General features: G+C 42.5%; 2 protein-coding genes and 1 long non-coding RNA gene across 5 annotated transcripts in view; 1 reads left to right on the top strand and 2 right to left on the bottom strand.

The window, feature by feature from the left end:
* Positions 1 to 2,339: 2,339 nt before the first annotated feature.
* Positions 2,340 to 4,011, bottom strand: LOC121550538. The gene is made up of 4 exons (XR_005996968.2): positions 3,685 to 4,011; positions 3,252 to 3,490; positions 3,052 to 3,152; positions 2,340 to 2,929 (listed from the first exon to the last, which is right to left on the bottom strand). It is a non-coding gene; the product is annotated as an uncharacterized LOC121550538 (long non-coding RNA).
* Positions 4,012 to 4,247: 236 nt separating this feature from the next.
* Positions 4,248 to 14,859, top strand: LOC121550576 (tubulin gamma-1 chain). The gene is made up of 11 exons (XM_041862902.2): positions 4,248 to 4,450; positions 4,662 to 4,774; positions 5,342 to 5,509; positions 5,706 to 5,774; positions 7,279 to 7,358; positions 7,640 to 7,766; positions 8,787 to 8,873; positions 10,678 to 10,827; positions 12,700 to 12,852; positions 13,164 to 13,325; positions 13,628 to 14,859. Exons 1-11 carry the CDS (start codon positions 4,402 to 4,404, stop codon positions 13,823 to 13,825), a joined length of 1,356 nt encoding a protein of 451 aa, XP_041718836.1. The 5' UTR covers positions 4,248 to 4,401; the 3' UTR covers positions 13,826 to 14,859.
* A 541-nt stretch (positions 14,860 to 15,400) lies between these two features.
* LOC121550575 (unconventional myosin-X-like) overlaps positions 15,401 to 21,891 on the bottom strand; it is a 44,549-nt gene continuing 38,058 nt past the window's right edge. For all 3 annotated transcript variants that reach the window (XM_045210906.1, XM_045210907.1, XM_045210908.1), the window contains 2 exons: positions 21,518 to 21,709; positions 15,401 to 18,023 (listed from right to left, as the gene is read on the bottom strand). In XM_045210906.1, the coding sequence (XP_045066841.1) occupies positions 17,850 to 18,023; positions 21,518 to 21,709 (366 nt within the window). In that variant the 3' untranslated portion in view covers positions 15,401 to 17,849. The remainder of the gene's footprint in view (positions 18,024 to 21,517; positions 21,710 to 21,891) is intronic.

The raw sequence follows: 21,891 nt of genomic DNA, 5'->3' as shown, positions 1-21,891 counted from the left end.
AGAGGTGTGCATGTTCCAAGTGAGTAGATAATAATATGGGCATTATTTAAATGTATTTTTAATTTGGAGCTCTGCCCCTTTGAAAGGTGAAGGAAGCCCGCTTATGGAAAGACATCGCCTCTGAGATGTAGAATGTGTAGAAGAAATGTGAAGAGAAACACACATTTCAGGACGGCTGACTTGTATCATCAGGATAGACATGTCCTGTGATTTTTAGCCTCCTGTTTAATAGAGGTGGAACAATATCTGACAGTAATATTCTCAGCTGTCCGGATGTGCCCCCTGCTGTAAAGGGTATAATATAATCATAGAAAAGCAAAATATCATAGGAGGCAAAAAATCTCAGGTCATCTCTGTTCGAGCATGTGGTATCTATCTATCTATCTATCTATCTATCTATCTATCTATCTATCTATCTATCTATCTATCTATCTATCTATCTATCTATCTATCTATCTATCTATCTATGTGTGTATATATATGTGTATATATATGTATATATATGTGTGTATGTATATAAATATATATATATATAAATATGTATGTATGTATATATATGTATGTATATGTATGTATATATATATATAAATATATATATGTATGTATGTATATATGTATGTATATGTATGTATGTATGTGTATATATATATATATGTATATGTATATATAATTTTTATATATGTGTATATATATGTGTATGTATATGTACAATATCTGACAGTAAAGTACATTTTTGAAGCTGTGGTGGTTCTGTAATAGTTGACTGTTTTACACACATTATTTATTTTATTATGACACCACTATATCCTCAAAATAAGTAGCCAGTGAGTGTGTGGTTATTCATTTTAAATTCCTCCCCTCAGTCTCAAGACTGCAAGAGTCTTTACGCAGAGTCAATGCAGAGGGAGTCTACATGAGACGTCTGAGGCTGCGTGTATTAAGGCGACGGCAGTATTTTGTTCCTGGCCCAAACTCTTTGTGGCATATAGATGGCCACCATAAGCTTATCAGGTCAGTGATATTAGCAGATAAACAATGCATCTTTCTATATGTTTCATTACAATTGTTATACAATAAAGTTATATTTTTTCATGTGTTTGCAACAGGTGGAGATTTGTTGTCCACGGTGGGGTGGATGGATTCAGTCGTTTAGTGGTCTACCTGACTGTGGCCGGCAATAATAGAGCTCATACGGTCTTACAGAGCTTTATCGCCGCTGTTGAGCAGTATGGGCTGCCATCAAGGGTACGGTCTGACAAAGGGGGGAGAATGCAGATGTGGCAGAATTCATGATCAGAAGCAGAGGTACCGACAGGAATTCACACATCACAGGCAGAAGTGTCCACAATCAAGCGGTAAAGAAATATGTTTGGCAACTAGGCTCACACAACTAACATACTAGTTGAATGTACTTTAGCATATGTCATAAATTAACAATTTCTCAATTTTATCCTAAACACAGAATAGAGAGGATGTGGAGAGATGTTTATGAACATGCCCTGGACCTCTTCTATCAGATCTTTACTTCATTGGAAGATCAGGAGACACTGAATCCAGACAATGAAGTCCATCTTTTCGCTCTGCACCGGATTTTCCTTCCACTGGTTCAGCAAAGCCTCGACTCTTTTCGAGATGCTTGGAACTTCCACGGTCTTAGAACTGAAAGGAATCAGTCACCACAGCAACTCTGGAGAAGTTACAGAGAGCAAGGCCCTGAGGAGGATCCTACTGAGGTTAACAATGAACTTTAAACACTTTCTTAAAATTGTTTCCCCAAAGGAATTATGGGAGAAAAAAATGGTGCTAAATGTGATACTTTAAATGAGACATTTACTATAGATTATTGTCTCTTTAAAATCTCCCGAGCTTTTAAAGATCAACCTGTGAGCTGTAGTTTCTACAGTGCATACTATGCAAAGCTGTATTATTTTAAAAAACTGAATAAGTAACATTTCATTTCTCACTGCCTTGGTGACCAAAAATAACAATCTTGTGTAAGGACATGTCAAACTAGTTTTAAGTACAAGACTGATTATGCTTGTCATCCATTCAGGTTCCTGAAGAATATGGGATCGATTGGAACGGACCTCACTGCCTTCATCGAGGCACTGTGTCAGTCCCCGAGGTTCAGCTGGCCCGTGAGCTCTCAGATGAAGAGGTTGCAATTTTGCCAGCTCCAGGAGTTTCTGTTACTGATGCACTTAGACTATATGTAGAGACTGTGGAAGTGTTATCAAGAATCTTAGACTGATGTCCAACCCATGTTTTTATTTGTTGTGTTAGAACAAGCAAGGAAAAACTGAAAGTTTACTTTCCTTTTAAAAGAAAGGAAAAAAGCTGTTTCTTTGAAGCTTCCTGTCTCATTATGGTCCACAGAATGGGCCAAAGCTTCCATTCTAAACAAACAACAACAATAAAGTTATCTATTACAGAGAGACATATTGTGAGTTGGCATGTTACCTGCATATACAGATATCCTCTCACTCTACAGAACAGGAGGAAAATTCTGTTCATTTCACTGACAAAACGTGAGACCCAACATCTTCAGAACCTGTCACAACACTGAGTTGACATAAAAACAGCACTACTAAACAACTACAACTAAATATTAGAAAAATAGAAAAACCCAGTTGCATGTTATTAATTGTCTGTAACTGTATTATCTTATCTAATTATATCCTACAGGTGTTATCTTTCTATTAACTTTTCAGTTACACACAATCTTATAGCAACACTATTGTGATGACACAAACCACTGTCTGTTTCTTTGCGATCCAACTCCTCGTTGACAATCACTGCCGGTACTACTGCACTCTCAGCTGATGTTTCAGGCCTCACTGGAACACTGTCACTGACTAGGGCTGTCTCACTATCATTTTCTTCACTTTGGCCTCCCTCTTGTTCTCTTTCTGATTCCTGCATGGGTGTCCTTGAAGTTAACACAATTGAAATGATGGTCATACTCGCTATTTGTGTGCACAACAATAAGAGAGACATATTCCCAAAGAAAATAAATTATGCTACCCTTGCATTGCTTTAAGAAGTACATACCCATTGCAGCTCAATCTGTGCAGCTTCATCTCTGAAAAGGGAACTTCCTTCTGACAAGTGATGCAGGGGATGACTGGACCAGAGGCAGGACGTGAGCTCTCCTAACAACAACAACAAATGGCTTTTAATTAATGATTAAAAGTCACCAGTAATCTTTGTTTTGATTACGTATTAAACTAAGTCTCTGTAAATGTATGTACACAATCTAAGGGTAGATCCTGTTGAAGTGGACGTATGTAGATTGTAGCCTGTCCAATCATCGTCGATGGATCTTTCAGATAGGCAAGGGTGTATCCAGTGCTGGGACACTGAAGCAACGCAAGATTTCGACTGCGAGTAGATCCTACAAGTTTTAGAAATTCAAAGCCTCCCCCTTGTTGGAGCTTCGGAAACACTTCCATCAGTTTATTTGTTATAACCATGGGATCGTGGTCATTCCCTGGGGAAAAAAACAAAACAAAATCATAACTCACCTCACCTTAAATTAAGCAAATAAGCCTGTGATAACTATTATTGACACTATGAACACCAATTAAGTTTGAGTCACTATAAAAAGAAATGCAAATAATTTCAACAAGCCACAGACAGTACAAACTTTTTTTACTTTTGGTAAATGCCTAGTTTCGCACTGACCTGAAAATGTTACTTTTTGCTCTCCAAGTCCTGAAGTAAGAAGTTCAGCTTTAAACAGTACGCTTGGAATTTTATCCGCATTGTGGTCAGCCAAACAACAGACAGTGTGTGTGTAGCTTCTTCGGCTAACTTGGACTTGTGCTGGTCGTCTCGTCATATTCCTTCTGGCTCCAATGTTATATGGCGCAAAGAGCCTTGCTACCTCCGCTGCAACACAGAAAAACGTAACAGCTCAATGGTCACCAGTCAGCTAAAACAGCCTCTACTTCTATCTTGGGATGCTCAAGCCAGCTAACACCATTTAGCCGATTAGCGAACTAGCTAGGTTTATGCTTAGATAGGAGGGTTTAGTTTCTCTTAATGTGTGATGCTTCATTCATTAGTCTGTAAACTGTGATTGACTGCACAATCCAGTACAGTAGGTGGCGGCATGCACCTTTAACGTTTGTTTGCGGAACGCCGTAATAGTATAGAAGAAGAAGAAGAAGAAGAAGAAGAAGAAGAAGAAGAAGAAGAAGAACGAGAAGAAGAAGAAGAACGTGAGCATGCGCATTGTCGCAAATGCCGTTTGCGGTTGTGACTCCATTTATGCTGTATTTCGTGTTGTTTCCAAGCGGGAAGCAGTAGGCAGGTCAGCAACATCAACATAGTGGTCGGTTAGACAGCAGTCTGTTCGATTATAGACTTCGCTGGTAGGGGATCTACTAAAATAGGAATATGCCCCGAGAAATCATAACACTTCAACTTGGCCAATGTGGTAACCAAAGTATGGTGAAGTCTTTGCCTTTCTACAAATTATTAGCTAGTCAGCTAGCTAGCACACATACCTAACGTTAGCAACTGTATGCATAGCAATGCTAGCCAACAGCTAGGCTAAGGCTAGTAGTAAAATAACAACTACTGGACATGCACGTATCATGCCAGGATCATGTTTGGTGTTGTAACTAAATGCATCTTATTTCCTCTCTCTGTTGCAGTTGGTTTTGAGTTTTGGAAACAACTCTGTGCAGAGCATGGCATCAGTCCGGAGGGGATTGTGGAGGAGTTCGCCACAGAGGGCACTGACAGGAAGGATGTCTTCTTCTATCAGGTATACAACATCATTAGCTAGCTAGATAAGTAGGTCAGGTTCCTATCCCGGATATGGACCCATGGGGGGAGAGTGCATCTAGGCATTGCATCTTATCTCCTTGTTGTATCCTTCTCAACCGTATTGGAGAAGTTCCAAGGTCCTTCCCCTCAAACCGTCTTCTCCAATGTGTTTTGAGAAGGAAACGAGAAGCAAGGATGTGAGGAATCAATAAAATATTAATTGAGAAAGGGCGATAGACTAGAGGGAATCCTCTACTCTCTGTCTATTGGTCCTGATGTGGGCTAGGCAGGTTGCCAGATTTGGCTTCAAACCAAAGTACAGTACATGACAGTTATCCACTGACAACACAGACATGGCCATATGCGGTGCAAACGAATTAGACATGAAGCGTGCATCACGGACTGTACCATTATTCCCCACTAGATGGAGCAGTCTAATAAGTTATGGCAGTCAACATTCACCATGTTACTGTGATCAGGTCACCAGACTAATATTATTATTGTGTGTGCTTTGCTTTCTGTACATCAAGTACAAGTAAGCCTTACCTCTCTATATGATCCACAGGCAGACGATGAACACTACATCCCCCGTGCTGTTTTGTTGGATCTGGAGCCCAGGGTGATCCACTCCATCCTCAACTCCCCCTACGCCAACCTGTACAACCCAGAGAACATCTACCTGTCTGAGCACGGAGGAGGTGCAGGGAACAACTGGGCCAGCGGCTTCTCACAGGTGATTATATGGACCATGTTGTAGCTGGACCTAAGGCTAAAGGACAGGGTCCAAGTACAGAACAAAAGCTTCAGCCTTGAGGCGAATAATGCATATTTAGTAGAAGTTTGGCTATGTTATTATTATAAAAAAATTTTTTTGCAACTGTTATTTAGGTGAATGTAATCTGGAATAATGCATGACTTGTCGTTTGCAGGGTGAGAAAATCCATGAAGAGATCTTTGATATCATCGACAGAGAGGCGGACGGCAGCGATAGCTTGGAGGCAAGCCCACTCTTTCTCAGTCTCTGATTGGCCCATAGAACGTATGGGGTGAAAGCTGAGGTGTCAGCTGGCCTGAGTTTGGAAGCATTCCAACAATTCTCCATCTCATACACACACACTGCACTGACTGCATATCCTGCCTCACATGAGGAGAACTTTGGAAGGAGAAACTGAAAATGGGAGGAGATTATCCAGAGTGAAACACTTCCTGATTGCCTCCATATGTGACTGACTGACGTGTGAAACGAATATAGGTTTTTCTGTTCTTTTTTCCTCATTCCCTTCAGTTGTGCTGTGGTGGAAAGCATGCTTTCTTTGGCGATATAATGGGTAACTTAATAGAGAATACATGTAAAATGGGAGCCCACACATGTCATCTTAAAACTAGTAAATGCTCTGTTATTTCGAGCCTTTTCTAAAAACGTTTCTCAACTGCCAGCTGTAAGGTTGCCTCCCTTAAAACAACACAACTTTCCCCATGGAAGTCTGTGTAATTTCTGTTGCCCATACTCTTTATGACCCCACATTATTATTTAGTGTGTATGGACATGTGTGTTTGAGAGTGTGTGAGGTAGGGCAGGGTGTGGCATGCTGTGTTGGGTGGTAATAGCTGGATTGGAGTAGAAGGCAGGTATTACATGGCTGTCTAGGGGAGGGAGAGAGCCTATTTGTGGGGTGGGGCTGCCCTCCCACCTCCAGGCTGGGTGGAGAGTGGGAGGCAGAAACACGTGTCGTATATACTGGCACAGTACAATATATACAGCTACTTAACCTGATAGATGGAATCTAAAATGTAGGTATTTATCATGAGATTATACCAAAAAAGATTAAAATCCCACCTTTCTGGTAAAAATAGTTATACATTGCTGAGGTGTACTCACTTTTGAGGACACAAGCTCAAGTACATAGTAAAAATATAATGATAATATGAAATATGTTTTAGATTTAGTTGATATTCAACAAAAGTTGATGAATAGGGCTTGAAATGACTGATATGCTTTCTAAATATAGTAACAATCAAATTATAAAACAACTATAATATTTCACTTTCCTTTTAACTGTAAAATAGATCTGATAATATTTAGTGACAGTACAAAATAGTCACCATTTCATAGAACTGGTCAACGCAGAGACGACACTCAAATGCCTGCCGACTTCATTACAACTTCAGCTTTAAGCAGTGAGGACAAACTGATTTAGTCAGTCTGTGACCAAGAGAAAGTGTTTTGTTTCTACCAAGATAAAGTTGTTTCAATTCTACAAAATGCTTTTGTATTGTATTTTGATGTCGGGAGGTTTAAACCCCTGTGTGCACATCACAGTGAGATGAAACGCGCATCAATAGAAGTGTATGGGTGTCAGCTGTCAGGAAATATGCGAGCCGTAGTGACGCACTGAGCCAGAGGAAATGTATAATTTGTCTGGATAGGCCAAAAAATGGGAGACGTTTTAATCTTTTCACCCAAAGCAGTGGAATTAAGATGGTTTTGTTTCTCTGTTGCAGGGTTTTGTCCTGTGTCACTCCATCGCTGGGGGAACCGGGTCTGGGCTGGGATCCTACCTGCTGGAGAGGCTCAATGACAGGTCTGAAAACACACACACACACACAGGGAGGCTGAATTTCCACATGGAGATGAGGTGGTCTCTCTTTCTGTCTGACTGCTGTAATGTTAGTAGGCCTGTAATATATGGAGTAGAAACTCTCACCTAATTCTAACCATAATTGTTCCAGCCTCCATTAGAGAGATAATATTCTCTCCCTGGGGGAACCTTTAGTTTTCCACTGTTGTTGGACCTTTTTCTGTGGCCTGATGTGTGATCTTTTTTTTTCTTCTTCTGTGTGTGTGTGTGTGTGTGTTGGCCAGGTACCCTAAGAAGCTGGTGCAGACCTACTCTGTGTTCCCTAACCAGGATGAGATGAGCGACGTGGTGGTGCAGCCCTACAACTCACTGCTCACACTCAAGAGGCTCACCCAGAACGCAGACTGTGTGGTGAGCAAGAAATACACACACACATCTGCGGACACACACACTCACACACACTCTCATCTGTGCTTCTTGCCTTCGTCTGGCTACAGTGGTGTGGGGAATACACAAAAGGTTATTTCCTGGAATCAAATCCATGCACATAAAATTGTGTCGTTAAAATGTGATAAAAAAAGGGAAAAACAGGAGTAGACAAGACGTGCCAGTTCCACACTGTCCTTTTGTTGTTGAAAGTTACACAAACATCATGTCCAAAATGGTACTGTTTCTTCATCCCCAAAAACACCACAGGATGGGGACGGACAAGCCTCATCGCTTGCCCCTGTACCCCCAACCCCCCCCACTCTCAACATACTCAGTGTGGTGTCAAAAGTCATAAGTGTCACTCTGCCTCAGGCAAGCTCCATGGCCAAGTCCGCTCTTAGAGAGAGGGAGGAAGTTGAACTAGGAGCCACAGGACCTGTATAACATGAATAATTTTTTATGACCATTGCTGCCGGCCGGCAACTCGCTGGTGTGTATGACTAATAATGAGGCAGTGTTGGTGGACATTTACATCTCTGGATGATTACATCTTTGCTGCCTGGGATTGATGATTGGATTAGTTCCTGAGATGCTCTGACAGCCTAATAATGTTTCTCCTCTCCAATATCTACTTCCTCCTGCAGGAGTTTACATAAGGGCCTCTACTCAGGCTTATTGGGTTAGCCCCACAGCTAATAGAATCTATGTGGAGAAGAATTGGTTCCCCTGTTAGTGACGCACAGTGTGTGCCTCTCTGCTTCAATCCTCACACAGCAGCACACTGTCTACTCTGCTTTACCCATCAAGACTGACTGGAGGACTGGATCAAAGCCCACTGTTAACTAATCTCTACCACACAGCATCTCTCTCTTGACTCTTAGTTTCCCCTAATTCTAAAGTCAACCCCCCCCATTGATGTCTTTCTGTGGACATCTCAATCTTCTGACCTCACGTCTACACATCCCTCTCATTCTGTTTCTCTTTTTGACTTGTGTGTGTCAGGTGGTACTGGACAACACTGCTCTGAACCGCATCGCCACCGACAGGCTGCACATTCAGAACCCCTCCTTCTCCCAGATCAACCAGCTGGTGAGTGATTGACACCTGCCACTCAGGTGCAAGCTCCACCTCCTTCCCTAGTGGTGTTCTCAATCTCCTGGTTCTAGATCACTAGACTCCTGAGAGGAGAAAGTGTTTCTATACAGAGGTATTTTGATAGCCTGGTCCCAGATCTGTTTGTGGTGTATTGCCAAGTCGGCACAAACTGAACTGGGACCAGGCTACTGTTTTATAGCCTACTGACCGTAACCCAGAATTTATTAGACAAATATAGAGAGAGTGTATGCGTGAATATAGAGAGAGTGTATGCGTGAATATAGAGAGAGTGTATGCGTGAATATAGAGAGAGTGTATGCGTGAATATAGAGAGAGTGTATGCGTGAATATAGAGAGAGTGTATGCGTGAATGTAGAGAGAGTGTATGCGTGAATGTAGAGAGAGTGTATGCGTGAATGTAGAGAGAGTGTATGCGTGAATGTAGAGAGAGTGTATGCATCACACTGTTAGCCAGAATATCCTGAGGATTAAACAAACTAGTTAGACTAGTTAGACTAGTTACTCCTCACACTTTAACTGTCAAACTGGATCTCACACTCCCTAGAAATTATTGTTGAATGAACACCCAGTAGTTGTTAAAAAAAATATGTCAAATATGTCTATATCCCTAGGGCTGTGGCGGTCATGGAATTTAGATGACTGTAATCAGCCAGACAAATGACCGCGGACACAGTAATAACCGGTCAATTGTATACATTTTTACACATTTTCCCCTTTCCTCTGCTCCTGACTGTATGCGCTGCCATAGAAATATAATTAATAGAATGGGCGTCCCCATTCAAGTCAATGGTGGCGTAATTGGTGGACTGGCGGCTATTGCGAGTGTACCCATAGGAGCAAAGCAGGAAGTAAATGAAGGAAGTAAAAGCAGGAAATGTACCCATCAATAGGTGCTGTGATTTGTTGATTCAACTCAACTGACATTACAAAACATACATTCCATTGCATGAGCCACATCAGTTAACATAATTTGAATGAACATTCTACATTACCATGGAAATTATTGCATCACAATACCAGGCAGCGGATTGCAAGTGTACCCATGAGTTTACCAGTCAAATTGCCAGGGTTAGAGGTTCCAAACCTGTTCTATTCATTATATTTCTATGTGTGCTGCTGCTGTTGCAGGGAGGGGGGGCACTGTCTAGGCAACCAGAGACTATTTTGCTACAACACCTTGCTTGTTTCAGCAAGGAGCAACAACATTTCATCATGTTGTTAAGAGTCCATGTTACCGCAGAAACAGACTCCGCCTCACAAATGCCCGGCCATTCCGCCCTCAGTCAGCTGTTCATTCCCCCAATAAATAATATTTAAACGGTTATGCCGGTTATTTTCATGACTGTTTTCATCTATAACCGTCGTTTATACGGTTGTGCCAGACCTATATATCCCTCTCTAGCTAACATTCTAACCATACAATCTCATATAGCATTATTTTTTTACAGCAAATCAGCTCCAAGTGATACAAATGTTGGAAATTTGTTCCAAAGTATTCCCACGCATAATAGAGAGATATGTATATGTGATCGTATACAAATGTAAGCATGGTTTGAAATGATTGTTTTAGTCAAACATATCTGTTTGGGCTTCTTGCGGTCAATTTGCAGTCTACAAATGATTTGTAATTATGTTCCGGCCCCCTGACCATCCACTCAAGAAAAAATCGTCACGCGGCTGAATCTAGGTGATGATCCCTGTCATATAGGCTGCATTTCTTCTGACCAGAGTAATTATGAGTAATAATGACAACTAAAGGTTCTCTTTCTCTCCACAGGTTTCCACCATCATGTCAGCCAGCACAACCACCCTGCGTTACCCTGGATACATGAACAACGACCTGATTGGTCTGATCGCCTCTCTCATCCCCACGCCCCGCCTTCACTTCCTCATGACTGGCTACACACCGCTCACCACTGACCAATCGGTAAGTAGTTCTCAGTGACCGCGTAGTACATCATGGTACTTTCAAGACAACTGGGAACTCTGAAAAAAATCATGATTTCAGTGATCTTCAGGTTGGAAAGTCTGAGCCAGAGTTTCCGACTTGGAATTCCGAGTTGAATGACCTTTCCAAAAAAAATCCCAGTTTTCTTGAACGCACTGAAGTCGGAAGTGAGATTTACGAGTTTCCAGTTCCCAGTTGTTTTAAACTGGGCATCAATGCCTTTAGAATTAGTGTTACCGCAGCATTACTTGTAATAAGATATTATTAGGTGGAACTTGCGAAGCAAAAGTCCCAACTTTAAGTCTTCGTCATACTTCTTTTTCTTCTTCTTCTGCACGCTACTCCTCTTACAGTTTCTACATTTTTTTGTTTTTGTTTTTGTTAATCTTCATTCACTTTAATGGGACTGTTTTCAACATTCTAAAGCTCCCCATTGTGACATCATCACTTCCAATATTCATTGTAAACAATGCAACTTTTGACACAAATCAGCTATTTTGACCACTTTGCCAACAACTTAGACAAAAAGTTAGAGCGTAGACTAGAATGGTAAAGAAAATCTAAAATTCGAGACCTATCTCCTCTTTCACCGCTTAAGCTATTAACTCCAATCCAACGATGAGATGTTTAGACTGACCCTACTTAGATTGCTTGTCAAAAGATATTTGATACTATATATACTTTTTGAACTATAACCATTTTAAAAATGTGCATAAATTAACATGGGTTTGAATGAGAACCATAAGAATACAGAGGTTGCAATTCAAAGTGGTCCTGCTGCTTGGCCAATTTAAGCTACTACAACTAAAATAATTCCTAACCCTAACTATCCTATTCTTTTCAAAGCTTTATCAACTATAACTATACATATTTGCATAAAATAACTATCCAACAGTAACTATTGAACCGTTCAAGCTAGAGACACCAAACCAACTTTCACATGTTCAGACTATCCTACCTTTTAATTTACAGAATTTTCAACTATAACCAGTCAACAACATTGCTGCTGCAGACACTACCACTGCTATAACGTATTTCAAAAACATACATACTCTAAAACAAGCTAGCAAATACACCACATTTTCTTCAGGAAATGTACTTTTCAGATTTCACTGTTAGCCTAAAGAGTTTATTTATTAGAACTACAGCTAGCTATTAGTAGGTCTACATACAAATCTATTCTACGTAGTTATTCAACTACCATCAAAATACTTTTAAAGAGCTGTCATCACTAGATACACCATCGTATTTGTCTCCCCAAATAATAGCCTATAACGTTTTAATCATTACATCATCATTCAACTAAGATCAAACTTCATTTACACTGAACGTTTTACAAAAGTAAATTGTGCATCTATCTGAAACCCAGTTGCTTTGCTTTCCTAAGAGTGTTGTCCACATTATCCTGCATTTTATTCCATCTTCTGACAGAAGATCACTTTGTCTTGTCTTTCCTCTTCACACGCAACAACTGTAGTTTAGACATTTTTGTGATCTAACTGCCCCACAATCCAAAGTAATATGGGTGACATAGTAGTCTATCAAAGTAATCAGATCAATTATTTTATTACATTTAACTTTGACAATATGTAACTGCTTTGCTTTAAATAGTAAAGTAAACATTTTTTAAAACTACTACCACAAAAATACTTTTAAAGAGTTAAAGCAAGTCCCATCAATTGTACTTCATCTAGTTTAGCTTAATCTCTGTTCTTGAAAACACCGATCTTGACTGAGTTATCTGAGTATCTGCTGATTCATCTTCTTTTAAAAACATTTGGTGAACAAAGCATTCCTGTCATATATGAATATGCGTGCTTATACAGGCCCTCTCCTTTGTGTCTCTCCCAGGTGGCCAGTGTGAGGAAGACCACGGTGCTGGATGTGATGCGGAGGCTGCTGCAGCCCAAGAACGTCATGGTGTCCACAGGCAGGGACAGACAGACCAACCACTGCTACATTGCCATCCTCAACATCATCCAGGGAGAGGTGGACCCCACCCAGGTGTGTGCGTGTGTATATTTTGTGTGAGACTGAATGTGTGCTAGCGCAGTGTTTATTCTTTAATACGTTTTTTAAATCATAAAACGTTGTCTAATCAAAGTGAAGTCCTTAACTACGGATGATATTTTAAAAGTTCAGTATTTGTTCATGAGCTGATTCCTCTGCTTATTTTGGATGTTATAAAGGAGATGGCTGAGGACCAAGTGGATATTGAAATGGGCTTGTGGTGGTGTGTAAACATATTGGTCCAAACGTTTTAGCAATATCAATACTTTCCATAAGTTGATACAATCCTGTTTGTGTCAGTGCAGGTCCACAAGAGCCTGCAGAGGATCCGGGAGCGTAAGCTGGCCAGTTTCATCCCCTGGGGTCCAGCCAGCATCCAGGTGGCTTTGTCTAGGAAGTCCCCGTACCTACCTTCCGCCCACCGCGTCAGCGGCCTGATGATGGCCAATCACACCAGCATCTCCTGTGTAAGCTCCGCCCCTCATTCTCATTACAGGTTCTAAAGGTTGGCTACTAGGAGTAGGGTGCCTTGTGCAAAATTATTTTAAAAGAAGACAAAACTATAATACTTAGCTAACATTTCAATGGCAAAACACTTCATGGGTTGGTGATAAATGTAGAGTATTTTTGGTATCCTCCTAACCCACACAGTGAGACTGAGGGAGTGGGCAGGAAGTGACTAATATGAGGTATATGTTATGTATTTTTGCAATGTATTCACTGCTACAAGTTCACTGGATGCCCTTTCTCTTCTCTTCCTCCATTGCAGCTGTTCGAGCGGACTTGCAAGCAGTACGACAAACTGCGAAAGCGTGAGGCCTTCCTGGAGCAGTTCCGCAAGGAGGATATCTTCAAGGAAAACTTTGACGAGCTGGACAACTCCCGCGAGGTGGTGCAGCAGCTCATTGACGAGTACAGTGCTGCCACGCGGCCTGACTACATCTCCTGGGGAACTCAGGAGCAGTGAGGACAGACACCCCTTTCACATGACATGGGTCCCTCCCTCAGACACCCCTGTCACATGACATGGGTCTGGTCCCCCCCCTACAGTCTAACCAGGGAAAGATGGGGCTGCCCTGCCCTGCCCCATCCCTATGGAGAAAAGTGATAGAAGTTCATCCTTGCTGCTTTTCTTCCCTCTATTCTGTTCTTAAGCTCTGTTTGGGAGTTAAACCAACACTTCAATCTGTGTGCCTGTATCCAATCCCCACTGATGGTTATGAATAGTAGTGAATGACTAGTCTTCTGTCTCTCTCTCTCATGCAGGATTCCAAAACAACCCCTAGACACTTCATGGATAGTAGATCCGAAAGGATCAAATGGGTATCAGCTCCATCTGAATTTTCATCATATTGTGCCCAGTGGGTATGGGTTAGGGGTTGATTTGGAATTCTACATCACTATTTCTCTCTCCTCTCTTCCTGTTCTCGTGTTGCCGTCAGGAGAACTCATCGCCTTGTTTTGCTCTATTTTTATACTGTATAATAATACTCTGCTTTGGTGCTGTTCCCTTTGCAGTCACACAGACTAACACCAGCCTGAGAAACACTCAAGCGTCATTGAATGGTGACAGAATAAAATGCCTGGTGTGACTTTGTCTTCATACATTTCTGAAAGGTCTGTGTTATGACACCAGAGCCCATGATAATCAAGCTCTTACAGGATAGTCAAGTCAATAGGCCTCAGATCAGTTGCTGCTGTACCGTACGTACTTCCCAACACACACTTAAACCAAAATGGCTGTATCAAAGGTATGGCAATGGTCATTGTTATGATACAATTTGATCTATTACATTGTTATGGCAGAGGACAGGCTACTTATTTACTCTGGTGCCTGTGTGTAAATTAATACTTTCTCTTACTCAAAGTGCATCAAGAAGCTTGTTAAATTGCATAGCATCTACAGTTTCCCTTTTTTTGTAGCCATTCAAATGTATATACTGTTTCAGGATGAGCTTTGTGTTGTGAAATGATACAAAAATAAAATAATCTATGAGCATATTCTTCATTGTCATTGGTGTGTGAGATGTATGCTGCTGGTCATTTAAATGATTGTAATACTATTAGAATGAAAAGTGGTATTTGTTCATTACTGCATCATGAAGTACAATCACTGACATGCAGTCCTTAGAAGTTTAGTGTTTGAAGCAGGCATTTTCAGAATACTAAACTTTTCAAGGGTCTACAAAATAATGCTAGATAAAGCTTTACAACTCACCTGACGTGTCTGTGTGCCAATAACCCCCTCCCTCCCTCCATCAAATTCTACTACGCTACTTCAGGCCTCATTACCAGAGAGAAATGCAGGCTCACTCAGCGATGCCTGCTCGGTCAAGCAGGTCAAGTCCATTGTGTCAACCTGAGACGCTGACTTTTCAGAAGGAGAGATTTTAGAAATCTGTCTGGTTGCTGGTGCCAAAATCCACCCCTCTGCCAGGCAGCTCAGGTTGAGAACCTAACTATGGACTATAACTAGGGCATCAATGAGAGTGGCTTTGTTTTTCAGTGATTCTGAGCCTTAACACAATAACAAACAATATGGTACAATGGTGCTGCTTTTTAATTAATTACACAGTCTTTATAGTTTACTTATTGCACATCCAAGTTAGTTAAACAAACAATACTGCAATTGACTATACACACATTACATACAGAAGGTACCATGCAGCGTACAAACAAGTTTTAAACAAAGCGATCTTTAGTCGGACTCTGTCTTCCTTTTCATAGTTACGCGGAGGGAGGGAGCTCAGAGACAGTGAGCGTAGCTGCCTGCAGCTGCAGTATAAAAAGCGCCGGATTGACTTGACAGTGACTGCCTGCATATCGTATGGGCAGGAGGCAGGGCTGGCTATGCCATGGTGGGTCCTTCCTCCTGAGGAAGACCTCCAAGTCTGGCTGCCAGGTATATGGGGAGGCGGGTTAGGGAAAATAAAATCCCACCACAGCCTGGGTTTCTAACAGACTAATGTATTACAGCAGAACTAAAACGTATATTGGCCTAAATTATGTTGGGGTGTAACATTTGAGGTGCAACTTTCGAACGTGTATATTCTCTCAAAAAAAGCTTATAGCAGAACTTATCTTTGGTCCATGCTCAAACACGACTTTGGTTATTTGAATTAACTTGGACAAAGTCTACCAGCCGAGTAGTGGACACAGAAAGGCAATGTGCTGTGGTTCTGTGGCAATAAGGTAACTTAGGGCTCTATTCAATCTATATCTCTGAATTGTTACAGATTGCGCAATAGAAAGGTCATTTCCGATTGAGCCGACATATGCAGCGTTTACCGTGAATGCAGTCTCTGCTAATGCAGGAACATTGCCTTTAAATTTCAATCATGCTGTAATGCTGAACTTCCATGATACGGATTGAATAGAGCCCTTAAGCTATATAGGATCACATGGCTGATCAGTACAGTGACCTAATGGATCTAAATGAGAGACATTAATGGGATCATTTCAAAGCCATACAAAAAAACACCAAAATAGCTAGGTCCTCATTTAAGACATACAAAATGGATGAAATAAAAAACAACACACAATGTGTCACAAAGTGTGTACATAAATAATACTAAGAACGCTTCAATAGTCAGGACAGCATTGGTTCTGTATGTAGACAGCAGAGAAAAGACAGGGGTCAGCATTGTGGTTGTCATGGTCCATGTTACTGGCTGGGGGTTAGGTGAGTACATCAATGTGTGGATTTAAAACAGCAATCTAAATTTCATCCACACAGAATATGTTCCTCACTGAAACAGAGACTGGGAAATAACAGTTCCACCCTTAATTTGGAGGTACAGGCCTAGATATAAGATCAATATTGGATAAAATAACTATTAAAAATGAACAGACAGACATTTAAAATGCTCCTATCAAGTGTTAGCCAAGTGTTAGCCATAGTTTCATGTTGGGGTGATAGCTCAGACAAGCAGCAAGTTGACAAAGGGGGGAAATCAGAGCATTTGGTAGAAACAACAGACAAGTCATAGCCCAAGATCCTGTAGTTTCTGTTACACAGCATTAGGCTGGATCCTTTATAACATCTCGTCCAATCAAAGTGTCCCATCCTGTAGTCTCGTCCAATCAAAGTGTCCCATCCAGTAGTTTCTCCCACCCAGCTGACAATTCCAGCAGAAGGAGTTCTGTCCTGTACGTGTCCATGACAGCCAGAGTGACTTACTGAGCACCATCATCTGGTTCCAGTTCAAGTTCACACGGCTTGCTACATCAACAGTTCCAGGTAACGCAAGCCTGGCTGGGGTCTTATGAAAACGGACCCTTTCAGAGTGTGAGAGAGAGAGAGAGTGAAGGGGGAGGTGAAACTGTGGGTGTGAGTCAGTCCATCTGATTCCAACCCCTCCCCCCCTTTCTATTGCATGGGGGATATTCTAGGAAAGGCAGATAATCTTCTAGGAAAGGCAGAGCACCACATGTAGAACAACATAGCAGAGACATGTTCATAGCGCTCCCTAAAGCACTGTTTATCCTCTGCTCTGCTCCCTGTCTCTAGGTGAGCAGTAGAACTTGTTGGGGAATAGTATATGAACTCTTGTCTCTGGCAACAGTGTGTCTCTCCCTGAAGTATGGCTCTGTGAGTTCTAGGAGATAAGGAGCCACACCTTCGAGTCCCGTGCCTCACGTTGTCGGGGTGCTGGTTCTCCCATGTGAGAACAGAGGTTGTGTGGCAGGATGGGGGAGGTGGAAGGGAGGTGGGGGGGTGGTGACACCTCATCAGCACCCACATTGGTTTCTGTGGGTTTCTAGCCTCACTTACAAAACAGGCTCCTCCCCTCCCCTTCTCGCTCCTTCAGTTGGAAAGCTCAGCGTGGTTTATTTTCACGGATGAGGAGTAAAAACAGCCCTCTCTTTGTTTTGGCTGCGGTGCTGTTCCCAATGGAGGTGGTGGAGGAAGCAGGCGCAGGGTCCGCTAGGCTGGGGCTGGGCTCCGAGGGGGCTGCGTGTGAGCTGAGGACAGGGGGAAGGGGCGCTCCTCACACGGGGTGCGAGGGAAGCTCCAGCAGGGTGGGGGTGGGTGTCGGGGGGAGGTGGTGGAAGCCCACCTCGATGGCAGTGCCCTCTGTGATGCTCACCACGTCGTCGCCCCTCCCACGCTGGCGACGGATGGCACTGAAATAGGCATTCATCAGCTGCATGATCTCAGTCAGCTGTGACAGAGAGAGAACAGAGGGAGGGGGAAGAGAGAGAGAACAGAGAAAGGTGGAGAGAGAACAGAACGAGAGAGAAAGACAGAACAGAAAGAGAGAGAGAGAACAAGGAGAGAGAGAGAAAGAGAACAGGAGAGAGAGAGAGAGAACAGAAGGAGAGAGAGAACAGAATGAGAGAGAGAGAGAGAAAGAGAGAACAGAGAGTCAGACTGGTGACAGTGTGAGGAGTGGCTTTCTCAATGTCTGTGTCTGGCACCATCACAGGAGAGAGGGGAGGGAGGGGAGAGATGATGTCATCCAGCTGCTGCTGGAACAGACACAATCCTCCAGGGATGGTCAGAGCGTGATGTGCCTTGGCACATTTTGCAGCAGCACAGGCACTCACACCACTGGACTGAACTTCATTAAGACACAACCCTAACAACAAGAAAAGCAGATGGGTATTGCATTTCAACATATTATGTCTGTGTTTCAGCTGGGTTTTATATCTGTCCTGAAGGTCACAGCAAGATATTGCATTAGCTCATGATCGTATGTTGTTGTGTTGGCCACCGGGTCCTAACCTCAATTTACCCAACTACCATCAGTCCATATCTGGCCTTCCCTCTAACACTATGTGACCTCTGGCCATAACCTTTGCCCTCACTTCAACACGACCCCAGTCCAGTTGTCTGCACCAATTTTAACCCTTCCTTCAGCTGCTAACCTTGCCTTAACCGTTGACTCCTAGCTTAACCATATCCCCCTTCAAACCAGCTCCTGTTGAACTCCCTGCCCAATCCACTCAAATCCTCTACGTTTATGACAGAGCAATGTGAGCCCCATAGTTCAGAAAAGCATCACCCTCCTTTAGCTGGCCTATAATAAAAGCCACTCTTGTGCCCCGTGAGAGAGAGATCACAGAGAGGGCTTTGTTCCGCGTGGGAAGATGCAAGCAAATCTGCCGGATCAACGGATGATTTGTTCTCACCGAAAAAAAAGAATTAGCTGTTTAGGGAAATTTCCAGGTTTCTGGGAAACGTTTTGGGCTAATATTTTAGTCTAACCACTGCAAAGAAAAAACTCAGCCTGGTTGCTATTTAATAACAGGAAGTAAGACTCTTGGTGGTTGATTCTGGTGGCAGAGAGAGGCAGGCTGTGAACTCTCATTTAAGTCGCGATTAATTACTGTTTTTGCACGTGGGTCAGGGAGTTGTGGGTGGAATAATATCATGAGCAGGCAGCTGTTTCAATGACTGTGCACAACGCGTCACCGTGATAAGGAATAGAGGACATTCAGCCCAATAAGACATACAGCTCACTGCTGTATGCAGCCCAAATGAGGAGAAGAACTGGAGTTAATCAAATACCTTTTCAGGTTTAATTCCACCTACAGACTGCTATGTGTCTATGAATGATAGATGTACAGTGAGGGAAAAAAGTATTTGATCCCCTGCTGATTTTGTACGTTTGCCCACTGACAAAGAAATGATCAGTCTATAATTTTAATGGTAGGTTTTTTTGAACAGTGAGAGACAGAATAACAACAAAAATATCCAGAAAAACGCATGTCAAAAATTGTATAAATTGATTTGCATTTTAATGAGGGAAATAAGTATTTGACCCCCTCTCAATCAGAAAGATTTCTGGCTCCCAGGTGTCTTTTATACTGGTAACGAGCTGAGATTAGGAGCACACTCTTAAAGGGAGTGCTCCTAATCTCAGCTTGTTACCTGTATAAAAGACACCTGTCCACAGAAGCAATCAATCAATCAGATTCCAAACTCTCCACCATGGCCAAGACCAAAAAGCTCTCCAAGGATGTCAGGGACAAGATTGTAGACCTACACAAGGCTGGAATGGGCTACAAGACCATCGCCAAGCAGCTTGGTGAGAAGGTGCGATTATTCGCAAATGGAAGAAACACAAAAGAACTGTCAATCTCCCTCGGCCTGGGGCTCCATGCAAGATCTCGCATGAGGAATCAGCCCAGAACTACACGGAAGGATCTTGTCAATGATCTCAAGGCAGCTGGGACCATAGTCACCAAGAAAACAATTGGTAACACACTACACGTGAAGGACTGAAATCCTGCAGCGCCCGCAAGGTCCCCCTGCTCAAGAAAGCACATATACAGGGCCGTCTGAAGTTTGCCAATGAGCATCTGAATGATTCAGAGGAGAACTGGGTGAAAGTGTTGTGGTCAGATGAGACCAAAATTTAGCACTTTGGCATCAACTCAACTCGCCGTGTTTGGAGGAGGAGGAATGCTGCCTATGACCCCAAGAACACCATCCCCACCGTCAAACATGGAGGTGGAAACATTATGCTTTGGGGGTGATTTTCTGCTAAGGGGACAGGACAACTTCACCGCATCAAATGACGATGGACCGGGCCATGTACCGTCAAATCTTGGGTGAGAACCTCCTTCCCTCAGCCAGGGCATTGAAAATGGGTCGTGGATGGGTATTCCAACATGACAACGACCCAAAACACACGGCCAAGGCAACAAAGGAGTGGCTCAAGAAGAAGCACATTAAGGTCCTGGAGTGGCCTAGCCAGTCTCCAGACCTTAATCCCATAGAAAATCTGTGGAGGGAGCTGAAGGTTCGAGTTGCCAAACGTCAGCCTCGAAACCTTAATGACTTGGAGAAGATCTACAAAGAGGAGTGGGACATATATATAATATAATTATTGTAAAATTAACTCTGTCCATAAGGTGTAGATAGTAAGTATAGACCGGAAGTAGAGGCCTGAGCATTGTTGTTCACTAATTTACTCCAAGTAGGGAAAGGATGGTGGGGTTGAAAAGTAATAAAGGGGAGTATATATATATATTTAAAAAAACATGGGGGATTGGAAGTGATGCAGACAATTACATTGATAGAAGATATAAATATATCTGCAATATTAAGCTGATCCACCCCCCCCCCCCAAAATAAAAATAGAAATAAAACAAACAAAAATAAAAAAGAGGAGTGGGACAAAATCCCTCCTGAGATGTGTGCAAACCTGGTGGCCAACTACAAGAAACGTCTGACCTCTGTGATTGCCAACGGGTTTTGCCACTAAGTACTAAGTATGGGTGGTCCTCTGTAGCTCAATTGGTAGAGCATGGCGCTTGTAACGCCAGGGTAGTGGGTTCGATGCCCGGGACCACCCACACGTAAAAATGTATGCACACATGACTGTAAGTCGCTTTGGATAAAAGCGTCTGCTAAATGGCATATTATTATTATTATTATTATAAGTCATGTTTTGCAGAGGGGTCAAATACTTATTTCCCTCATTAAAATGCAAATCAATTTATAATATTTTTGACATGCGTTTTTCTGGATTTTTGTTGTTGTTATTCTGTCTCTCACTGTTCAAATAAACTTACCATTAAAATTATAGACTGATAATTTCTTTGTCAGTGGGCAAACGTACAAAATCAGCAGGGGATCAAATACTTTTTTCCCTCACTGTATCATGTGTACACACAATGCCTCCTACTATGAGCTTTATTCACCCACCTTGGTGGTTTCAAACAGCAGGTCTCGGTCGCCGGCGGTGATTTTGAAGGTGTTGCTGTCGGAGACGCCGTAGGAGCAGATCTGTCCGTAGGGGAAGGACTCCAGAGCGTCTGCCTCACCCTGCCTGTACAGAGACACACACGTCGCTGCCACACCCAGCCACAGCTTCTGAGAGAAACTACCTGTCGAACTCTGGAGAGAAAGAGAGACGGAGACATAAAGAGATAGAGAGAGGGGGAGGGAGAGAGCGAGACAAAGAGAGAGGGAGAGTAAGAGTGAGTTAGAGAGAGAGAGAGAGAGAGAGAGAGAGAGAGAGAGAGAGAGAGAGAGAGAGAGAGAGGGGGGGGGGAGACGTCAGTACTATAATCTCTCTT

This window comes from Coregonus clupeaformis, chromosome 35 (assembly GCF_020615455.1).
Source record: "Coregonus clupeaformis isolate EN_2021a chromosome 35, ASM2061545v1, whole genome shotgun sequence".
Lineage (NCBI taxonomy): Eukaryota > Metazoa > Chordata > Actinopteri > Salmoniformes > Salmonidae > Coregonus > Coregonus clupeaformis.
This window is presented reverse-complemented; position numbering and strand designations above follow the sequence as displayed.

Excerpts from the sequence above, each read along its gene's own strand:
- LOC121550576 (XM_041862902.2), top strand. The coding sequence starts at position 4,402 with ATGCCCCGAGAAATCATAACACTTCAACTTGGCCAATGTGGTAACCAA. Across the intron at positions 7,359-7,639 it reads CTGGAGAGGCTCAATGACAG|GTACCCTAAGAAGCTGGTGC; the intron begins GTCTGAAAACAC and ends TGTGTTGGCCAG. Across the intron at positions 8,874-10,677 it reads TCTCCCAGATCAACCAGCTG|GTTTCCACCATCATGTCAGC; the intron begins GTGAGTGATTGA and ends TTCTCTCCACAG.